The sequence below is a fragment of the Pseudophryne corroboree genome, chromosome 5 (assembly GCF_028390025.1).
Source record: "Pseudophryne corroboree isolate aPseCor3 chromosome 5, aPseCor3.hap2, whole genome shotgun sequence".
NCBI lineage: Eukaryota > Metazoa > Chordata > Amphibia > Anura > Myobatrachidae > Pseudophryne > Pseudophryne corroboree.
The window spans coordinates 189,063,997-189,078,074 of NC_086448.1; the positions used below are offsets into that span (position 1 = coordinate 189,063,997).

Below are 14,078 nucleotides of genomic sequence, written 5' to 3' on the forward strand. Positions count from 1 at the left end.
AAAACTACATTTTAAATTCCTTTCACTGCAAATTATTTTCATTCACTGTCAAATAAATGAAGGTAGTAAATAATCTGCATATAACATTGTTACTTTGCATAAACAAACACTAGTGTGTGTGATCATTTCATCCATACTCATTTCTAACAGGTATATAAAAGCAATCATACAGCCATGCAGTGAAACATGAGAAGAAGAACGGTAGCTCAGTTAAACTGAACATGGCACTGTTATAAGGACATCGCCAGCTATTGTTAAAGTTCTGCACTGCTACAGCTGCCCTGTGAGTAAGGGGGTCATTCCGAGTTGATCGCTCGCTAGCTATTTTTAGCAGCCGTGCAAATGCATAGTCGCCGCCCACGGGCGAGTGTATTTTTGCTTTGCAAGTGCGCGAACGCTTTTGCAGCCGAGCGCAGCAAAAACATTTTGTGCAGTTTCAGAGTAGCTCTGGACTTACTCAGCCCTTGCGATCACTTCAGTCTGACCCCCTAAGTTCTGTTACTGTGAAAGAGGAAATGTCTACAAATAGCAGTTCAGCCCCATAATGGTAGGCCAAAACATGGGCAGGAGCACGGTGTGCTGAAGTACAAAGCGCATAAAACTCCACTGTCCTCGGTTGTAACACTCAACACAGAGCTCTCATCTGCCCCTGCAAGCAACGTCAGCACAAGAACGGCTAGTTAGGAGATTCATGGGATGGGATTTCTATGTCAGAGCAGCCATTGTACTGCATTTGCGTGATTAGGTGTGACTAACATGTACTGTAAGTAGGGAGTCTGACTGGGGAGGTACATCTATCAAACCATAACTCAGGTGCCCTAAGGCGAACTCGGGGATGACATAAGCCTCCTGTGGAGCAGAAGGGTAAAGCTTGGCTCAAGGGATGACTTTCAACAGATTGCAGCGAGGAAGCCGCTCTGCTTCGCACAAAGGGCATAATTCAGACCTGATTGTAGCAGCAAATTTGTTAGCAGATGGGCAAAACCATGTGCACTGCAGGGGGGGCAGATATAACATGTGCAGAGAGAGTTAGATTTGGGGTGTTATATTGTTTATGTGTACGGTAAATACTGTCTGCTTTATTTTTACACTGCAATTTAGATTTCAGTTTGAACACACCCCGCCCAAATCTAACTCTCTCTGCACATGTTACATCTGTCCCCCCTGCAGTGCACATGGTTTTGCCCATCTGCTAACAAATTTGCTGCTACGATCAGGTCTGAATTAGGCCCAAAATCCTGACTCATAATCAGGTCATGTACAACAACTGGTGTCATTAATCCATGCATCACAAAAAGATGTGCATGGATCAATGACACGTGCAATGAAAAAATAATATGCAAATTGTTGCCAAAAAAGTTTACATCCAACTCTGAATGAAGCCCTATGATAGCTGTTATACAAATATCTATTAAGTCATTTTATACAACAGTTACTATGCTTAAATATAAACATACATTTTAAAATTACAATGTTACTTTTACTAGAAAATATTCAACAATCGGAGCAATACATGATTTGTTCTAGACCAGAAGTGTGACAGGAGCCTGACCATGCCCTTCATCTAAAGCAGAGATTTTCAACCTTTTACAACTCGTGGCACACTGAACAAGATTTAAATATTGCCAAGGCACACTCAAATATAATGGTGATGCATGGTGCAGTTGCGTGTCCTAGGATGTCATGTCGCAGCTTCTCCATAGGTAACGCCTGAGCCACATCTGAGAAAGCCAGAAGAGCCCAACACTGCCCGGGCCCAAAATTAGAACTGGCTCTGCAACCACTAAACCCACCAGTATTGATCGTTCCAGGGCCTCAGTAGCTGCAAAACACTGACGGGCCTGGCTGTGCTTCTATGGAGGCACACCTGGAGACTGCTCAGGGCACACTAGTGTGCCACGGCACAGTGGTTGAAAAAAACTGATCTAAAGTAAACAGCAGCATCTGTACGTAAGTAACATCTACGATTCATGATTTGGTATCACTTTCCAGCATGTATATATAAATCAAAGACTTTCATGTGTACAACCATTCCCAATGCAATAATAGTCTCAGCATCATAGCAGAACATACCATTTTCTCCACAGCAATTAATAGTCCTTTCTGTTCTCTTAGCTGTGACTATATTTCTGGGCATAAGCCCAATTGGGTAAATAATAGGGCCGCAGCTACATCACCTGGCCATAGCTATATTTACCCTATAGGCAGGCCGGGCAGCACTGTTCAGGGGGCAACTCAGGAGTTTTGCTTTCTGCTCTATTATATATTTATTTTATGCTGCATCATTTTTACAGCCCACCTCTTTTCTCAGTAAGGATGCTGATTAATGGGTGTGGGTGCACAATCTCTAATATTACTATGAGTAGTGCCAACTATACATGTAACCCTGCATTTGGCCCTATCTAAGACCCACTACTAGCCTAAATGTTCTGTGCTTCTCAAGCTGCAGAAACATAATATTCATACACATACAGTAGATCTGTACAAGCCTCCAGCAGGATCTGTAATAGATACAATCACCTTGCATTGCAAAGTCACATAAGAATAACATTTACAATTCCAGGAACGAACCTCCTGGTAAATATGTTTGCCTAGCCATTATAAAGTATGTACTTTGGTAATAATTTACAATGTTGTGTTCATTTCTACTATTATCTTACTTATACTAAATATACATTTGCCTTCAAGAAATCGTCTGTATATATAATTTGCTGCTGCTGTATAAATGCAGCCATAAAATCACACACTGGGCACAATACACACTTTATGTATCCAAATAACTGAAGTCAATCCAAACAGGCCTCATTCACTCTGAGCTTTGCTTGTCATGGCGGGGTCTGTCTCATCTTATCTGAGGTCTCTGAGGAGGTGGCACGGACGGTTCTAGCAGGAGGTAAAATAAAAGCATTAAGACTACATTTTATATTGAAAGTCTTAGCCAAAGTTAAACAAGGTACATAGAAAAATTGGATTTTAATACCTACCGGTAAATCCTTTTCTCTTAGTCCGCAGAGGATGCTGGGGTCACCATTAGAACCATGGGGTATAGACGGGATCCGCAGGAGACATGGGCACTTTAAGACTTTGAAAGGGTGTGAACTGGCTCCTCCCTCTATGCCCCTCCTCCAGACTCCAGTTATGGGAACTGTGCCCAGGAGACGGACATTTCGAGGAAAAGATTTATTGTTAAACTAAGGTGAGATACACACCAGCTCACACCTCAAACACGCCGTACAACGTGGCATTCAACAGAACTCAAGTCAACGACATGAACAATGTCAGCAACAGGCTGACTATAAACGTAACACAACCTGTGTGTAACCATAACTAATAACTGCAGATACAGTACGCACTGGGACGGGCACCCAGCATCCTCTATGGACTAAGAGAAAAGGATTTACCGGTAGGTATTAAAATCCTATTTTCTCTTACGTCCTAGAGGATGCTGGGGTCACCATAAGAACCATGGGGTTTATACCAAAGCTCTAGGACGGGCGGGAGAGTGCGGATGACTCTGCAGCACCGATTGACCAAACATGAGGTCCTCCTCGGTATCAAACTTGTAAAACTTTGCAAAAGTGTTTGAACCCGACCAAGTAGCTGCTCGGCAAAGTTGTAATGCCGAGACCCCCCGGGCAGCTGCCCAGGACGTACCCACCTTTCTGGTAGAATGGGCCTTCACCGATTTCGGTACCGGCAATCCAGCCATAGAATGAGCATGCTGAATCGTAGCACAGATCCAGCGTGCAATAGTCTGCTTGGAAGCAGGAGCCCCAATCTTGTTGGGATCATACAGGACAAACAGAGCCTCTGTTTTCCTAATCTGAGCCGTTCTGGCGACATAAACTTTGAAAGCTCTGACCACATCAAGAGACTTCGACTCCACTAAGGCGTCAGTAGCCACTGGCACCACAATAGGTTGGTTTATGTGGAACTATGAAACCACCTTCAGCAGAAATTGCTGACGAGTCCTCAACTCTGCTCTATCTTCATGGAAGATCAAATAAGGGCTCTTGTGAGACAAAGCCGCTAACTCCGATACCCGCCTTGCGGATGCCAAGGCCAACAGCATGACCACTTTCCAAGTGACGAATTTCAACTCCACCTTCTGTAAAGGTTCAAACCAATGTGATTGAAGGAACCGCAACACCACGTTAAGATCCCATGGTGCCACTGGGGGCACAAATGGAGGTTAGATGTGCAACACGCCTTTCACGAAAGTCTGAACTTCTGGAAGGGAGGCCAATTGTTTTTGAAAGAAAACCGATAAGGCTGAAATTTGTACTTTAATTGAGCCCAACTTTAAGCCCGCATCCACACAGGCTTGTAGACAATGGAGAAAACGTACTAACATAGTAACTGAAATTCTTCCGTAGGAGCCTTCTTGGATTCACACCAAGACACATATTTTCTCCAAATACGGTGGTAATGTTTAGACGTTACTCCTTTCCTAGCCTGAAGAAGTGTGGGAATGACTTCACTGGGAATACCCTTACGGGTTAGGATCTGGCGTTCAACCCTCTTGATACACGCACGGCCCCTGCTGTAACAGATCCTCTCGTAGAGGAAGAGGCCAGGGATCTCCTATGAGTAACTCCTGAAGATCTGGATACCAAGCCCTCCTTGGCCAGTCTGGAACAATGAGGATCGCCTGAACCTTTGTTCTTCTTATGATCTTTAGTACCTTTGGAATGAGAGGAAGTGGAGGGAAAACATACACCGACTGAAACACCCATGGTGTCACTAGGGCGTCCACTGCTATTGCTTGAGGGTCCCTCGACCTGGAACTATATCTTCCCCAGCAAACGAGTGCATTGATGGACTGACACTCTTGCTGGTTTCAGAATTTGTTTGACCAGGCTCTGAATTTCCAGAGCCTTTTTCACTGGAAGAAAAACTCTCTGTAATTCTGTGTCCAGAATCATTCCCAAAAATGACAGCCGTGTCGTCGGAATCAACTGTGATTTTGGCAAGTTTAGAAGCCAACCATGTTGTTGCAGAACTGCCAGGGAGAGTGTAACGTTCTGCACCAGTTGGTCCCTGGACCTCTCCTTTATCAGGAGATCGTCCAAGTACGGGATAATTGTGACTCCTTGCTTGCAAAGGAGAACCATCATTTCTGCCATCACTTGTTGTGACGGGGGAACCTTGATAATGACCTGATTTTGACACAACCATGTTGTTGCAGAACTGCCACGGAGAGTGTAACGTTCTGCACCAGTTGGTCCCTGGACCTCGCCTTTATCAGGAGATCGTTCAAGTACGGGATAATTGTGACTCCTTGCTTGCAAAGGAGAACCATCATTTCTGCCATCACTTGTTGTGACGGGGGAACCTTGATAATGACCTGATTTTGACACAACTTCTGTATTGCGTTGCATACTACCTCCCGGTCCGGAAGAGAAGCTGGTAAGGCCGATTTGAAAAATCAGCGAGGGGGAACATCCTGAAACTCTAATTTGTACCCCTGGGACACTATTTCTAAAACCCATGGGTCCAGGTCCGAACGAACCCAGAACTGACTGAAGAGTTTGAGATGTGCCCCCACCGGTGCGGACTCCTGCAGAGGAGCCCCAGCGTCATGCGGTGGATTTGGCAGAAGCCGGGGGGGACTTCTGCTCCTGGGAACCTGCCAAGGCCGGTGATCTTTTACTCCTTCCCCTTCCTCTAGTAGAAAGGAAGGAAGAACCTCGGCCTTTCCTGTATTTATTGGGCCGAAAGGACTGCATCTGATAGTGGTGTGTTTTCTTTTGTTGTGAAGGAACGTAAGGCAAAAATGGTGACTTACCCGCGGTAGCCGTAGATACCAAATCAGCGAGACCGTCACCAAACAAGACACCACCTTTATATGGCAGAGCTTCCATATTTTTCCTGGAGTCCCAAACACACAAACAAACTAGTGCGCTGATTTTGGTGGAGTTCTGATTTAATTAATTATTTATTTGTTCGTGTATGCTGCTGCGTCCCCCTAATGAGGTAATTGCTAACCTCAATGGATTGTAACTAAAGAAAAAGATTTTTTGGGTGGGGATGCGCTACACCACTAGCAACATTTTTTTTATTTTATAAATAAATTCAATAATGGAAGCAAGCAATAATGGAAGATTTAATCCTCTTAGACAGTCATATGATTTGGTTTAAAACTAATATAGTTTATTTTCCCATAAACGAGCATAAAACCAGATATGCATAACTCATATATAAGTCAGACATAAAAAGACGCAATTAATCCAAATTTCTATAATAATAAAAATGCAGAGGATGGATTAATGCGGCCGATGGGACGGAGGCTTGACACGCACTAAGATGTGCGCCTGTGCAGAAGGGCATTGGAACGCATTAAGTAATGTGTACGCACATGGTGACGCGATGATTATATGGTATTTAAACAGGAAAGTGGGGCTCGGGAAATACTGTGTCTGAGGAAGCCGCCGACGGTAACTTTAAAGGCGGAGAAATGCGTTACACGTATCAAGGAGCCCATCTCACCACCCTGACTGAGAGAAACCACGGACCCCAGAGAATTTCGAACCTACAGCGCAATAAAGATCCCGGTAACAATTACGCTAATTGGTAAAAACAGCAATGAATGCAAGGGATTGAGCGGTGTGCTTTGGAACCAGGGGAGACGAGTGGACATTAGTCAATGGTTTGAAAGTTACAACAAGTGAGATACAAATTACATGCATGTAAAAAAAAGTATCTAGAGCTGTGCACAGCAGTGACTCATAAAACGTTCTTTTAAAAGCCTCTGCAATAAGGACTGTGTTACGTTGTATTGGATTTAACAACAAGATACAACAGGACTCTATATGCTATAAACGCAAGGTTCTAAGCTTCAGGATTACTAATTATAGGTTTTTAATGATGCATTAAATACAATTATATGTATAAAAAGCATTTTTATTATTATAGAAATTTGGATTAATTGTGTCCTTTTATGTCTGACTTATATATGAGTTATGCATATCTGGTTTTATGCTCGTTTATGGGAAAAATAAGATTTTACTTACCGGTAAATCTATTTCTCGTAGTCCGTAGTGGATGCTGGGGACTCCGTAAGGACCATGGGGAATAGACGGGCTCCGCAGGAGACAGGGCACTTTAAGAAAGAATTTGGATACTGGTGTGCTCTGGCTCCTCCCTCTATGTCCCTCCTCCAGACCTCAGTTAAAGAAACTGTGCCCGGAAGAGCTGACAGTACAAGGAAAGGATTTTGGAATCCAAAGCAAAACTCATACCAGCCACACCAATCACACCGTATAACTTGTGATAAACTTACCCAGTTAACAGTATGAACAACAATAGAGCATCAGATCAACCCTGATGCAACTATAACATAACCCTTATGTAAGCAATAACTATATACAAGTATTGCAGAAAAAGTCCGCACCTGGGACGGGCGCCCAGCATCCACTACGGACTACGAGAAATAGATTTACCAGTAAGTAAAATCTTATTTTCTCTAACGTCCTAGTGGATGCTGGGGACTCCGTAAGGACCATGGGGATTATACCAAAGCTCCCAAACGGGCGGGAGAGAGCGGATGACTCTGCAGCACCGAATGAGCAAGCACAAGGTCCTCCTCAGCCAGGGTATCAAACTTGTAGAACTTTGCAAAAGTGTTTGAACCCGACCAAGTAGCTGCTCGGCAAAGCTGTAATGCCGAGACCCCTCGGCAGCCGCCCAAGAAGAGCCCACCTTCCTTGTGGAATGGGCTTTTACTGATTTTGGCAGCGGCAATCCCGCCGCAGAATGAGCCTGCTGAATCGTGTTACAGATCCAGCGAGCAATAGTTTGCTTTGAAGCAGGAGCACCCAGCTTGTTGGGTGCATACAGGATGAACAGTGACTCAGTTTTCCTGACTCTAGCCGTTCTGGCCACATAAACCTTCAAAGCCCTGACCACATCTAGTAACTCGGAATCCTCCAAGTCACGAGTAGCCACAGGCACCACAATAGGCTGGTTCATATGAAAAGATGACACCACTTTTGGCAGAAATTGCGGACGGGTCCGCAATTCCGCCCTGTCCATATGGAAAACCAGATAGGGGCTTTTATGTGACAAAGCCGCTAATTCTGACACACGCCTAGCTGAAGCCAAGGCTAATAGCATGACCACCTTCCACGTGAGAAATTTTAACTCCACGGTTTTAAGTGGCTCAAACCAGTGTGACTTCAGGAAACTCAACACCACGTTAAGATCCCAAGGTGCCACTGGAGGCACAAAAGGGGGCTGAATATGCAGCACCCCTTTACAAACGTCTGAACTTCAGGAAGAGAAACAAGTTATTTTTGAAAGAAAATGGATAGGGCCGAAATCTGGACCTTAATGGAACCCAATTTTAGGCCCAAAGTCACTCCCGACTGTAGGAAGTGAAGGAAACGGCCCAGTTGGAATTCCTCCATAGGGGCATTCCTGGCCTCACACCAAGCAACATATTTTCGCCATATACGGTGATAATGTTTAGCCGTCACGTCCTTCCTAGCCTTTATCAGCGTAGGAATAACCTCATCCGGAATGCCTTTTTCTGCTAGGATCCGGCGTTCAACCGCCATGCCGTCAAACGCAGCCGCGGTAAGTCTTGGAACAGACAGGGCCCCTGTTGCAACAAGTCCTGTCTTAGAGGCAGAGGCCATGGGTCCTCTGTGAGCATTTCTTGCAGCTCTGGATACCAAGTCCTTCTTGGCCAATCCGGAACAATGAGTATTGTTCTCACTCCTCTTCTTCTTATGATTCTCAGCACCTTGGGTATGAGAGGAAGAGGAGGAAATACATAGACCGACTGGAACACCCACGGTGTCACTAGAGCGTCTACAGCTATAGCCTGAGGGTCTTTTGACCTGGCGCAATACCTCTGTAGCTTTTTGTTGAGGCGGGATGCCATCATGTCTACTTGTGGCAGATCCCACCGACTTGCAATCTGCGTGAAGACTTCTTGATGAAGTCCCCACTCTCCCGGGTGGAGGTCCTGCCTGCTGAGGAAGTCTGCTTCCCAGTTATCCACTCCCGGAATGAACACTGCTGACAGTGCACTTGCGTGATTCTCCGCCCAGCGAAGAATTCTGGTGGCTTCCGCCATCGCCACCCTGCTCCTTGTGCCGCCTTGGCGGTTTACATGAGCCACTGCGGTGATGTTGTCTGACTGAATCAGCACCGGTCGGTCGCGAAGCAGGGTCTCCGCTTAACGTAGGGCGTTGTATATTGCCCTTAGTTCCAGGATGTTGATGTGAAGACAAGTCTCCTGACTTGACCACAGACCTTGGAAATTTCTTCCCTGTGTGACTGCTCCCCACCCTCGGAGGCTTGCGTCCGTGGTCACCAGGACCCAGTCCTGAATGCCGAATCTGCGGCCCTCGAGAAGGTGAGCACTCTGCAGCCACCACAGGAGAGACACCCTGGCCCTGGGGGATAGGGTGATCAGCTGATGCATCTGTAGATGTGATCCAGACCACTTGTCCAACAGATCCCATTGAAAGGTCCTCGCATGGAACCTGCCGAAGGGAATGGCCTCGTATGATGCCACCATCTTTCCCAGGACTCGCGTGCAGTGATGCACCGACACCTGTTTTGGTTTTAATAGGTCTCTGACCAGTGTCATGAGCTCCTGAGCCTTCTCCATCGGGAGATAAACCCTCTTCTGGTCTGTGTCCAGAATCATGCCCAGGAAGGGCAGACGAGTCGTAGGAATCAACTGCGACTTTGGAATATTTAGAATCCAGCCGTGCTGTTGTAACACTTCCCGAGAGCGTGCTACGCTGATCAGCAACTGCTCTCTGGACCTCGCCTTTATGAGGAGATTGTCCAAGTATGGGATAATTGTGACCCCTTGCTTTCGCAGGAGCACCATCATTTCCGCCATTACCTTGGTAAATATTCTCGGTGCCGTGGAAAGACCAAACGGCAACGTCTGGAATTGGTAATGACAATCCTGTACCACAAAACTGAGGTACGCCTGATGAGGTGGATAAATGGGGACATGAAGGTAAGCATCCTTTATGTCCAGAGACACATTAAAATCCCCCCCTCCCAGGCTTGCGATGACCGCTCTGAGCGATTCCATCTTGAACTTGAACCTTTTCAGGTATATGTTCAGGGATTTTAAATTTAATATGGGTCTGACCGAACCGTCCGGTTTCGGTACCACAAACATGGTCGAATAGTAACCCCTTCCCTGTTGAAGGAGGGGAACCTTTACCACCACCTGCTGAAGATACAATTTGTGAATTGCAGCTAACACTATTTCCCTCTCTAAGGGGGAAGCTGGCAGGGCCGATTTGAGGTAACGGTGAGGGGGCATCTCTTCGAATTCCAGCTTGTATCCCTGACACACAATCTCTATAGCCCAGGGATCCACCTGGGAGTGAACCCACTTGTGGCTGAAATTTCGGAGACGCGCCCCCACCGGGCCTAGCTCCGCCTGTGGAGCTCCAGCGTCATGCGGTGGATTTAGTGGAAGCCGGGGAGGACTTCTGTTCCTGGGAACTAGCTGTATTGTGCAGCTTCTTTCCTCTACCCCTGCCTTTGGCAAGAAATGACGCACCTCGGACTTTCTTGCCTTTTTGTGATCGAAAGGACTGCATTTGGTAATACGGTGCTTTCTCAGGTTGTGAGGGAACATATGGCAAAATATTTGACTTTCCATGCCGTAGCTGTGGAGACCAGGTCTGAGAGACCGTCCCCAAACAATTCCTCACCCTTGTAAGGTAAAACCTCCATGTGCCTTTTTGAGTCGGCATCGCCTGTCCATTGCCGAGTCCACAGAAATCGACATTGCATTTATTCTAGAGCCCAGTAGGCTAATGTCTCTTTGAGTATCTCTCATATATAGGACAGCATCTTTTATATGCCCCAGGGTCAGTACTATAGTATCCTTGTCCAAGGTATCAAGTTCCTCAGATAAGGTATCTGTCCATGCTGCTACAGCACTACACATCCAGGCCGACGCAATCGCCGGCCTTAGTAGGGTACCTGAATGTGTATAAATGGACTTCAGGATACCCTCCTGCTTTCTATCCACAGCATCTTTTAGGGTGGCCGTATCCTGTGACGGTAGGGCTACCCTCTTGGATAAGCGTGTTAAAGCTTTGTCTACCCTCGGGGAGGATTCCCAGCGTAACCTGTCCGTTGGCGGGAAAGGATACGCCATAAGCATCCATTTGGAAATCTGCAGTTTTCTATCTGGAGATTCCCAAGCCTTTTCACATAACTCATTTAACTCATGTGAAGGGGGAAAGGTCACCTCTTGCCTTTTTTTCCCATACATATAAACCCTCTTGTCAGGGACTGGGGTTTCCTCTGTGATGTGAAACACATCTTTCATTGCTATAATCATGTAACGGATGGCTTTAGCCATTTTAGGCTGTAACTTTGCATCATCGCCATCGACACTGGAGTCAGAATCCGTGTCGACATCTGTGTCAACAATTTGGGATAGTGGGCGCTTCTGAGACCCTGATGGCCTCTACGACATAGGATCAGGCATGGGCTGAGACCCCGGCTGTCCCAAGGCTTCAGCTTTATCCAACCTTTTATGCAAGGAAGTAACATTATCATTTAAAACCTTCCACATATCCATCCAATCGGGTGTCGGTGCCGTCGGCGGCGACCCCACATTCATTTGTTCCCGCTCTGTTTCCACATAGCCTTCCTCGTCAAACATGCCGACACAAGCGTACCGACACACCACACACACAGGGGATGCTCTATTTGAAGACAGTTCCCCCACAAGGCCTTTTGGAGAGACAGAGAGAGAGTATGCCAGCACACACCCCAGCGCTATATGTCCCAGGAGTCACACAGTAACTTAGTGTTAACCCAGTAGCTGCTGTATATACTGTTTTTGCGCCAAATTTATGTGCCCCCCCTCTCTTTTTACCCTCTTCTACCGTGATTCTGCAGGGGAGAGCCTGGGGAGCTTCCTCTCAGCGGAGCTGTGGAGAGAAAATGGCGCTGGTGAGTGCTGAGGAAGAAGCCCCGCCCCCTCAGCGGCGGACTTCTGTCCCGCGTTTCTGTGTAAAAATATGGCGGGGGCCCATGCACATATACAGTGCCCAACTGTATATATGCCCACTTTTGCCAAGAGGTCTCTAATTGCTGCCCAGGGCGCCCCCCCTGCGCCCTGCACCCTACAGTGACCGGAGTATGTGGGTTAGTGTGGGAGCAATGGCGCACAGCTGCAGTGCTGTGCGCTACCTCATATGAAGACTGGAGTCTTCTGCCGCCGATTCCGAAGTCTTCTTGCTTCTGTCACCGGCTTCTGTCTTCCAGCTCTGCGAGGGGGACGGCGGCGCGGCTCCGGGATCGGACGACCAAGGGTGCGATCCTGTGTACGATCCCTCTGGAGCTAATGGTGTCCAGTAGCCTAAGAAGCAGGACCTATCTTCAGTGAGTAGGGCTGCTTCTCTCTCCTCAGTCCCACGCAGCAGTGAGTCTGTTGCCAGTAGATCTCTCTGAAAATAAAAAAACTAACAAAATACTTTCTTTTTAGCAAGCTCAGGAGAGCTGACTAAGTAGCACCCAGCTCGTCCGGGCACAGATTCAAACTGAGGTCTGGAGGAGGGACATAGAGGGAGGAGCCAGAGCACACCAGTATCCAAATTCTTTCTTAAAGTGCCCTGTCTCCTGCGGAGCCCGTCTATTCCCCATGGTCCTTACGGAGTCCCCAGCATCCACTAGGACGTTAGAGAAATAAACTATATTAGTTTTAAATCAAATCATATGACTGTCTAAGAGGATTAAATCTGTTTTTTGGTATATAATAATATCTGCACATATATATCGTTTGCTTCCATTATTGAATTTATTTATAAAAGAAAAATATTTTTGCTAGTGGTGTAGCGCATCCTCACCCAAAAAATCTTTTCCTGGAGTCAGCATCAGCATTCCATTGATGGATCCACAATGCTCACCTAGCTGAGACTGCCACAGCATTGGCCTTTGACCCCAAAAGGCCAATATCTCTCGCCGTTTCCTTTAGGTAAGCCGCAGTGTCTCTGATATAACCCAGTGTCAAAAGCACGCTATCCCTATCTAGGGTATCTATGTCAGATGACAAGTTATCTGCCCACTTTTCGATAGCACTACTCACCCACGCAGATGCAATGGCTGGTCTGAGCAGCGTACCCGTGGTGGCATAAATGGATTTTAATGTATTTTCCTGCTTACGATCCGCAGGGTCCTTAAGGGCTGCCGTCTCAGGAGACGGGAGAGCCACCTTTTAGACAACCGCGATAGGGCCTTGTCCACAATGGGGGGGTGACTCCCACTTTTCCCTATCCCCAGAGGGAAACGGATACGCCACCTGAATCCTTTTGGGAATCTGAAACTTTTGTCAGGGCTTTCCCAAACCTTTTCAAAAAGAGTTTTCAGTTCATGAGAGGGAGGAAACGTTACCACAGGTTTCTTTTCCTTATACATACAGACCCTTTTATCAGGAACAGCAGGGTCCTCGGAGATATGTAATACGTCTTTTATCGCCACAATCATGTACTGAATGCTCTTTGCTAATTTTGGATCCAATCTGGCATCACTATAGTCAACACTGGAGTCAGTGTCCGTGTCGGTATCCGTGTCTGCCAACTGTGCAAACGAACGTTTTTGTGACCCCGAGGGGATCTGGACTTGTAATAACACATCCTCCACAGATTTCTTCCATGCCTGGTTCTGAGATTCAGATTTATCTAATCTCTTACTAATAAGAGCCACATTAGCATTCAAAATATTTACCCAATCAGGAGTCGGCGGTGCCGACAGGGTCACTCCCACAGCCGTTTGTGTCCCTAATACAGTCTCCTCCTGGGAAGAGCCTTCAGCCTCAGACATGCCGACACACGTGTACCAAACACCCACAGACACACCGGGCATATAGGGGACAGACCCACAGTAAAGTCTGTGAGAGGGAATTTGCCAGCTCACAACCCAGCGCCTAATAACCGGTTCTGAAACACTAAAGAATGCCCCAGACCTGCAGCGCTTTTATATTAAATATATATTGCACCAATATTTCTGTGCCCCCCCCCCCCCGTTTTGCACCCTAATACTTATTCAGAAGTGTGAGGAAGGACCAGCGTCTCTGC

At 46.6% G+C, this 14,078-nt stretch overlaps 1 protein-coding gene across 1 annotated transcript in view; it reads right to left on the reverse strand.

The window, feature by feature from the left end:
• Positions 1–2,478: 2,478 nt before the first annotated feature.
• WIPF3 (WAS/WASL interacting protein family member 3) overlaps positions 2,479–14,078 on the reverse strand; it is a 227,157-nt gene continuing 215,557 nt past the window's right edge. The window contains exon 8 of the mRNA XM_063921961.1: positions 2,479–2,883. Within this exon, the coding sequence (XP_063778031.1) occupies positions 2,843–2,883 (41 nt within the window). The 3' untranslated portion in view covers positions 2,479–2,842. The remainder of the gene's footprint in view (positions 2,884–14,078) is intronic.